The sequence below is a fragment of the Cyanistes caeruleus genome, chromosome 27, assembly GCF_971803275.1.
Source record: "Cyanistes caeruleus chromosome 27, bCyaCae1.hap1.1, whole genome shotgun sequence".
In the NCBI taxonomy this organism is placed as follows: Eukaryota; Metazoa; Chordata; class Aves; order Passeriformes; family Paridae; genus Cyanistes; species Cyanistes caeruleus.
In genome coordinates this window covers 5050694-5059927 of record NC_141727.1, presented here as the reverse complement: position 1 = coordinate 5059927, position 9234 = coordinate 5050694, and the positions used below count along the sequence as shown (strand labels likewise).

At 56.0% G+C, this 9234-nt stretch overlaps 1 protein-coding gene across 1 annotated transcript; it reads right to left on the bottom strand.

The window, feature by feature from the left end:
• Positions 1-6396: 6396 nt before the first annotated feature.
• On the bottom strand, positions 6397-8234 carry NXPH3 (neurexophilin 3). The gene is made up of 2 exons (XM_086864419.1): positions 7944-8234; positions 6397-7154 (listed from the first exon to the last, which is right to left on the bottom strand). Exons 1-2 carry the CDS (start codon positions 7998-8000, stop codon positions 6468-6470), a joined length of 744 nt encoding a protein of 247 aa, XP_086720545.1. The 5' UTR covers positions 8001-8234; the 3' UTR covers positions 6397-6467.
• Positions 8235-9234: the final 1000 nt, after the last annotated feature.

Sequence of the window (9234 nt, the reverse complement as noted above, 5' to 3'; positions counted from 1 at the left end):
TATATCATATAATATATATAATATATATAATATAATATAATATAATATAATATAATATAATATAATATATATAATATAATATATATAATATAATACATATAAATATAAATATATAAATATAAAAATAAATATAAATATATAAATATAGATATATATAAATATATATTTATATAAATATAAATAAGATATAAATAATATATAAATATAAATTAAATTTAAATTTCATTTCATTTTAAGCTGGGGGGGGGGTTGCACAAAAAGGGGGAGAAAATTCCCTGGATGGGGGCAGGAAAACAACAGGAAAAAGAAACTGTTCCCTGTTTGGGGAACTGTTTGGGGGGAAAAAAAAACCCAAAATAAAATAAAAAAATAAAAAATGAAAAATTAAAATTAAATAAAAAATAAATTAAAAAAATAAAGAAGAAATAAAAAAGAAAAATAAATAAAAAAGAAATAAAAAAGAAATAAAAAATAAATAAAAATAAATAAAAAATAAATAAAAAATAAAATTAAAAATAAATAAAAAATACAAAATAAAAGAGCAGCAGATAAAATAATTGGGGAAATGAACGGCCTGGGAGGCTTTTGGAAAATAAACTGGATAAATAAAGCAGGATTTGGCTTTTTCAGGTTTCCTGGGCAGGAAAATCCAGGCTGGATTTGGCTCCAGTGGAATTGGGAATTTTGCTGCTCCTTCCATCGGGTTCTGGCCTGGAATGAGGAGGAACCCTGGGAAGGAGAGGATGGAACTGAATTATTAATTATTATTATTATTATTATTAATATTATTATTATTATTATCATCATTATCATCATTATCATTATTATCATTAGCATCATTATTATTATCATTAGCATCATTATCATTATTATCATTATCATTATTATCATGATCATCATTATGTCTATCATTATTATAATCTTTATTATTAATAATAATATGAAAAAGACTGGTAATATTAATATTAATACTATTAATAATTAATATTAATATAAATTATAATAGATTTCGTTATGTTATATATATTTAATATATTAATATTTATATATAATGCTTAATTATACTTAATCCAATTAATAATAATGTATAGCTATAATATTGATATAATATCATTATTATTGCTTAATATAAATTATAATATATTTCCTTGTTATATATATTTAATATATTAATATTAATATTTATATCTAATGCTTAATTATACTTAATCCAATTAATAATAATGTATAGCTCTAATATTGATATAATATCATTATTATTGCTTAATATAAATTATAATATATTTTGTTGTTATATATATTTAATATATTAATATTAATATTTATATCTAATGCTTAATTATACTTAATCCAATTAATATATAGCTATAATATTGATATAATATCATTATTATTGCTGTTTACATCTCATATTTTTATTCTGCTTATGTTTTTATTCTTTTCATTAATTTTACTGATTAGTTTGTTATTATCCCTGGCTCCTGATTCCCGCAGGAACAGCAGGAGGAGGCAGGGACTGGGCAAACTGGGACAGCCCCAGCTCCCTCTGGAATTCCCTCTGGAATTTTCCCTGCACTTCATCGGGAAATTCTGATTTCTGAAGGGAAAACACAAAACCCTGGGCGTCGTTCCCTGAGCTCTCCCCTCGCTGGGGATTTTGGGATTCGGTTTCCCAATGGATTCCTTTGGAAGCCAGGCCTGGCTTCCCATAAATACTGGGAAAATCCCACAAACACTGGGAAAATCCCATAAATACTGGAGAGATCCCATAAATACTGGGAAAATCCCATAAATACTGGGAAAATCCCATAAACACTGGGAAAATCCCATAAATACTGGAGAGATCCCACAAACACTGGGAAAATCCCATAAACACTGGGAAAATCCCATAAATACTGGAGAGATCCCACAAACACTGGGAAAATCCCATAAACACTGGGAAAATCCCATAAATACTGGAGAGATCCCACAAATACGGGGAAAATCCCATAAATACTGGGAAAATCCCATAAATACTGGGAAAATCCCATAAATACTGGGAAAATCCCATAAACACTGGAAAAATCCCATAAACACTGGGAAAATCCCATAAATACTGGGAAAATCCCATAAATACTGGAGAGATCCCACAAATACTGGGAAAATCCCATAAATACTGGGAAAATCCCATAAACACTGGGAAAATCCCATAAACACATATCCTGTGATCTCCCATTATCCCTGTGGGTTTCCAGCATTCCCGGGATCCACTCCCGGGATCCATTCCCAGGATCCGCTCCCGGGGCATTCCCGGGATCCGCTCCCAGGATCCGCTCCTGGGATCCATTCCCGGGATCTGCTCCCGCTCCCGGGGCATTCCCAGGATCCACTCCCGGGGCATTCCCAGGATCCATTCCCAGGATCCATTCCCAGGATCCATTCCCAGGATCCATTCCCGGGATCCGCTCCCGGGATCCGCTCCCGGGGCATTCCCAGGATCCATTCCCAGGATCCATTCCGGGATCCGCTCCCGGGGCACTCCCAGGATCCATTCCCAGGATCCATTCCCAGGATCCATTCCCAGGATCCGCTCCCGGGATCCGGTCCCGGGATCCGCTCCCGGGGCATTCCCAGGATCCATTCCCGGGATCCGCTCCCAGGATCCATTCCCAGGATCCATTCCCAGGATCCATTCCCAGGATCCATTCCCGGGATCCGCTCCCGGGATCCGCTCCCGGGACATTCCGGCTGGGCGGGAAAGCGGCCCCAGAACCTGCGGGGAAATGGGGAATGTTTGTTTTTTGGGATAACTCCTGGATCCCAACCCCCCGCCCTGGGAATTCCAGGAGCGATCACTCCCGCTGTGCCTCCCCTGCGGCTCCGGGATCGGGATCGGGATTGGGATTGGGATTGGGATCGGGATTGGGTTTGGGATTGGCTTTGGGTTTGGGTTTGGGTTTAAGATTGGGATTGGGTTTGAGATTGGGTTTGGGATTGGGATTGGGATTGGGTTTGAGATTGGGTTTGGGATTGGGATTGGCATTGAGATTGGGATTGGGATTGGGTTTGGGATTGGGTTTGGGATTGGGATTGGGTTTAAGATTGGGTTTGGGATTGGGTTTGGGATTGGGTTTGGGTTTGGGATTGGCATTGGCATTGAGATTGGGATTGGGTTTGGGTTTGGGATTGGGATTGGGATTGGGTTTGGGATTGGGTTTGAGATTGGGTTTGGGATTGGGATTGGGTTTGGGACTGGGTTTGGGTTTGGGATTGGGTTTGGGATTGGGATTGGGATCGGGATTGGGTTTGAGATTGGGTTTGGGATTGGGTTTGAGATTGGGATTGGGATTGGGATTGGGTTTGGGATTGGGATTGGGATTGGGATTGGGTTTGGGTTTGGGATTGGGATTGGGATTTTTCCCGGGGCGTTGTTGGTCCCGCGGCTCCCGGAGCAGGAATTCTCCTCTCCAGCCTGGAATAATGGCCCGTCCTGGTCTCCTTAGAAACCGCTCCGCATCCCTCCGGAGCCTCCTCCCCCTCCCGGGGCTTCTCCCGCCGCCCATTCCCTGCAAATTCTCCAGATTTCTCCAAATTTCTCCAACTTTTGTGCTCGGATTTATTATTTTTTTGTGTCTCCTCAATGTGATTTTAACGATTTTTGTGTCTCCGTCCTCCGGCAAACCTGAATCCTTCGGGAATATTTTTAGTTCCTCCCCTCCCTCCTTCCCTCCCTTCCCCGGTCGCTCCCGTTTTTTTCCTGGAAAAGCGAAATTTCCCAGAGCTTTTCCAAACTTTCGGGGCTCGGTGAGGAAAAGTCTCCTGGTGGATTTTTTGGAGGCTCCGTGGATTTTGGGAAGCAGCTCCTGGCTGGGTGCGGGAGCTCATCCTGAAACGCCGGCAGAGCTCCGGAGAAAGGATTTATTCCTGGAATAAAGAAATTTCGGGAAGCACAATCCCTGCTCCGGGGGCAGAACCTGTCCCGTGATGGGGGGAAGGAATTTTTGGAGCTGCCCCGGTGCTCCGGATTCGCGGAGTTTGGGGGAAAAGGGAAGGGAAACGGCTTTTTTTGGTCTTTTCTGGAGGAGGGAATGTGCCAAGGGAAGTGGGAGACGGAAGTTTGGATGTCTGGGAAGGGGGGAGGAGGTTGGGAATGCCCCAAAAATAGGAACCTGAAATTTGGATATCCGGGAAGGGGAGGAGATGGGGAATACTCGGCAGCCGGGAATGCCCAGAGAGGTGAGAGATGGAGTTTGGATGTCTGGGGAGGAAATTGGGAATAGCACAAAAATGGGAAACTGAGGTTTGGCTTCCTGGGGAAGGGGAGGGAGTTGGGAATTCCCAGAGAGGAGGGAATTGGGAATGCAGCTGGAGCCCATTCCCGGTCCCTGGAAGGAGCAGGATCCGGGCCTGGCTCGGGGCCATCCCCCGTTCCCAGGCGCTCACGTTGGTTTTTCCTGGCCCTGCGGCACTTCCAGGAAAAACTCGGTGCCTCCGGGAGCGCTTTATTCCCTCCCCAGGGAATGAAATCCCCGGGCCTGAGCTCCGGTTCCCGGCCCTCAGCCCGGGAACGGCGGCACCGGGAGCCGGGAGCGGGGCAGGGATCGGGGCAGGGATCCGGGGATGGATCCGGGGATGGATCGGGGCAGGAATCGGGGCAGGGATCCGGGGATGGATCGAGGCAGGGATCAGGACAGGGATCCAGGGATGGATCGGGGCAGGGATCCAGGGATGGATCAGGACAGGGATCGGAGCAGGGATCAGGACAGGGATCCGGGGATGGATCGGGGCAGGGATCCGGGGATGGATCGGGGCAGGGATCGGGGCAGGGATCGGGGGATGGATCCAGGGATGGATCAGGACAGGGATCGGGGCAGGGATCGGGGCAGGGATCAGGACAGGGATCCAGGGATGGATCAGGACAGGGATCCGAGGATGGATCTGGGCAGGGATCCGAGGATGGATCCAGGGATGGATCAGGACAGGGATCCGGGGATGGATCTGGGCAGGGATTGGAGCAGGGATCAGGACAGGGATCCGGGGATGGGATCGGAGCAGGGATCAGGACAGGGATTGGAGCAGGCCGTGAATCCCTGCCCGGGGAGCCGCGTGGATCCCTGGCCGTGCCCGCCGGGATTGCTGCAGCCCCGGGAGACGGGAGAGCCCCTGCCCGAACCGGCTCCTCTCCATCCCTTGGGCTGGGAAAACTCATCCCTGGCTCCGCAGAAGCGGGATCTGGGGCAGCCGAGGGGTGCCCGGGGACCGGCGGCACCAGCGGGGCTTTCCCCCCTTCCCGAGCTCTTCCCGCTCTCCGGGTGTCGCGACCCTCCCTCCGGAGCCCTCTGTCCCTGGAATCACCGATCCGGGCAAATCCATTATTGCACTGAGGAACTCCAGTCCCATTCCCACATCCCAAATCCAGCCCTGGCTCCACATCCCGGTCCGGAGGGAGCCCGGAGAGCTCCGCCGCTGCCCCTCTCCCCAGCGGGGAAATCGGGGAACGCCTGCGCCTTCCAGGGAGCATCCCCCGCCCCAAAGGCACCCGCATCCCACCCCCGGCACCCGCGGGAGCCCGGGAATGGCATCCCGGGAATGGCATCCCGGGAATGGCATCCCGGGAATGGGATCCTGGGAATGGGATCCCGGGAATGGGATCCTGGGAATGGGATCCCGGGAATGGGATCCTGGGAATGGGATCCCGGGAATGGGATCCTGGGAACGGGGGATCCTGGGAATGGGATCCCGGGAATGGGGGATCCCGGGAATGGGATCCCGGGAATGGGATCCTGGGAATGGGATCCCGGGAATGGGATCCTGGGAACGGGGGATCCTGGGAATGGGATCCCGGGAATGGGGGATCCCGGGAATGGGATCCCGGGAATGGCATCCTGGGAATGGGGGATCCCGGGAATGGGATCCCGGGAATGGGAGCCCGGGAATGGGATCCTGGGAATGGGATCCTGGGAATGGGATCCCGGGAATGGGGGATCCCGGGAATGGGATCCCGGGAATGGGATCCTGGGAATGGGATCCCGGGAATGGGATCCTGGGAACGGGGGATCCTGGGAATGGGATCCCGGGAATGGGGGATCCCGGGAATGGGATCCCGGGAATGGCATCCTGGGAATGGGGGATCCCGGGAATGGGATCCTGGGAATGGGATCCTGGGAACGGGGGATCCTGGGAATGGCATCCCGGGAATGGGATCCTGGGAATGGGATCCCGGGAATGGCATCCCGGGAATGGGATCCTGGGAATGGGATCCTGGGAATGGGAGACCCCGGGAATGGCATCCCGGGAATGGGATCCTGGGAATGGGGGATCCCGGGAATGGGGGACCCCGGGAATGGCGATCCCGGGAACGGGGGATCCCGGGAACGGGACCCCGGGAATGGGGGATCCCGGGAGTGGCGATCCCGGGAATGGGGGATCCCGGGAGTGGCGGCCCCGGGAGTGGCGGCCCCGGGAGCTGCGGGGTGCTGGCGCGGGGCTCATCCCGAGGGGAAGGAGGCCGGGCGGGCTCGGCTGTTGAAGTCGGGGCAGACGCGCTGCACCAGGCGGTAGTCGCTGCTGTAGAAGGTGATGTACACACACACGGCCCCGAAGGGCTGCGAGCACAGCCAGGCCGCGCGGCTCTGCGTGTGCTCCTGCGAACACGTCTTGGCCGGGTCGAACGTGCACAGCGACGTTTTCCTGGCCCGGGCCACCCGCTCCGACTCCACGCGGCAGTTGAACACCTTGGACTCCTTGGCCTCGATGAAGATTTGCTGCTCCAGGTCGAACTGCACGGCTTTGGTGGGGGGCACGAGGCTGACGGAGATGTTGCCGTGGCCCGTGGAGTTGTGCTGGAAGAAGACGTTGACGCTGCCGTTGCCGTGATCCACGACCTTGCCCGTGATCAGCAGGTTCAGCTTCACCGTCTTGATGTTGGAGTAGAACTCGCCCCAGCCGAAAAGCTTCCTCGGCTCCCGGCCCCGCCGCTTCTCCAGGAGCCCGCGGAGCCCCCGGGAGCCGCGGCCCAGCCCCGGGAGGCTCCGGTTGTGCGGCGGGGCCGGGCCGGGGCTCGGGAGGGGCTTTGGGGGGAGCAGCTCCCGCAGCTCCGGTCCCGGGGCTCTGCCGCGGCCCCGGGGCTCGCCTGGATCCGCGCCCGTCCCGGATTCCTCTGGAGCGCTCAGCACCTGGACACGGGCACGGAGGAGCTGAGGGCTGGGGGTGTCCCCGAGCCCTGCCCGGCCCCTTCCCCAGCCTCGCCTGCCCCGTTTCCCCTTCGTTCTCGGCCTTTCCCCTCCGGTTTTCCCGGCTCTCCGCCCCCCGGGACGCTCCGGGAATGGGTGCGAGGGATGCGATTCCCCCGGGACGGCTCCAGTTCGCTCCCGGCCGCCTCGGGGCCCGGGGGAGGGACGGAGCCCACCCTGCGCCCCCACCCCTGTCCCCGGCACGGCCCCGCCAGCGCCTGGGGACACCCGGGGCGGGGACAGGACAAGGGACAGCAGAGCGGAGCTGTCACCCGGGGAGCTGCCCCGAGCCGTGCCCGGGCTCCTCTGCCAACTCCGCTCCCGGAACCCCCAAATCGGCACACCCAGGGCTGCTGGGGGGGCCGGGGGCGCCCGGGGGGGACCGGGGCACCCAGAAAAGCCCCGGGGTGCCCAGGGCTGACCCGGCCGAGGAGGCAGCGGGAGGCAGAGGAAGCACCGGGAAGCGGAGCCCGGAGCCGGCCCGGCCCCGGCTCTTCCCCAGCCCTCCCCGAGCTGCCGCGCGGGGCTGGGGGCGTGCGGATTTTTGGGGCGATCCGGAGCCTTCTCCTCGCCAGCCCCGCCCGCTCCCCGAGGCGAAATAACAGAAGTTTTGGGGCGCGGATTTTCCCCGGGGGTGGGCGGGATGCGGGGTGGGTTTGGGGAGCGCTGCCGGCCGCTCCATCCCCGCGGCTGCGCGACCCCCGCAGCCCCCCCTGCCCTCCCGGCGCTCACCAGCAGCGCGATGCTGCCCTGGAGGAGGAGGAGGACGCAGCTCCGAGGAAGATGCATTTTCCAGCCGGCGCCGCCGCCTTCTCCGTGGCTCCGGTTTGGGGAGGGTTTCTCTGGGATTTTCCTCCTTTTTCCGTCTTTCCCTCCCTTCTCCGGCGTCAGCGAGGGGAAGGGGGGGTCCCCCCTGCCAAGCGGCTCCCTACGGCCCCCCCCGGCCCATGGTGGCCCCGGCAGCTCCCGCCCCGCGGGGCCGCTCCGGGCGAGGCGCGGCGGCTTCACCTGCGGCCGCTGCTGTCCCCGTGTCCCCTTCCCTGTCCCCTCCCCTGTCCCCCTGCCCGCCCCTCCGCTCCCCCCGCCCGCCGCTCGCCGGAGTCTCGGGGAAACTCCGCTCCAGCCCTGCTCGCTCCATCCCTGCTCCATTCCCGGCTCCATCCCCAGCTCCATCCCCTGCTCCATCCCTGCTCCCATCCCGGCTCCATCCCTGCTCCATCCCGGCTCCATCCCTGCTCCATCCCGGCTCCATCCCTGCTCCATCCCGGCTCCATCCCTGCTCCCATCCCCGGCTCCATCCCTGTCTCATCCCCTGCTCCATCCCAGCTCCATTCCCGGCTCCATCCCTGCTCCATCCCCGCTCCATCCCAGCTCCATCCCCGGCTCCATCCCTGTCTCATCCCCTGCTCCATCCCAGCTCCATCCCGGCTCCATCCCTGCTCCATCCCTGCTCCATCCCCGCTCCATTCCCGGCTCCATCCCGGCTCCATCCCTGCTCCATCCCGGCTCCATCCCAGCTCCATCCCAGCTCCATCCCGGCTCCATCCCGGCTCCATCCCTGCTCCATCCCCGCTCCATCCCCGGCTCCATCCCCGGCTCCATCCCGGCTCCATCCCTGCTCCATCCCGGCTCCATCCCCGCTCCATCCCTGCCTCATCCCCGCTCCATCCCCGCTCCATCCCGGCTCCATCCCAGCTCCATCCCCGCTCCATCCCTGCTCCATCCCTGCTCCATCCCCGGCTCCATCCCTGCTCCATCCCTGCTCCATCCCTGCTCCATCCCAGCTCCCATCCCTGCTCCATCCCTGCTCCATCCCTGCTCCATCCCTGCTCCATCCCCGGCTCCATCCCTGCTCCATCCCTGCTCCATCCCGGCTCCATCCCTGCTCCATCCCCTCCATCCCTGCTCTATCCCTGCTCCATCCCTGCTCCATCCCCGGCTCCATCCCTGCTCCATCCCTGCTCCATCCCTGCTCCCATCCCAGCTCCATCCCGGTTCCATCCCCGCTCCATCCCTGCTCCAT

Coding starts and splice junctions, on each gene's coding strand:
- NXPH3 (XM_086864419.1), bottom strand. CDS start 8,000: ATGCATCTTCCTCGGAGCTGCGTCCTCCTCCTCCTCCAGGGCAGCATC. Junction 7,155..7,943: donor AGGGCAGCATCGCGCTGCTG/GTGAGCGCCGGG, acceptor GCCCGTGTCCAG/GTGCTGAGCGCTCCAGAGGA.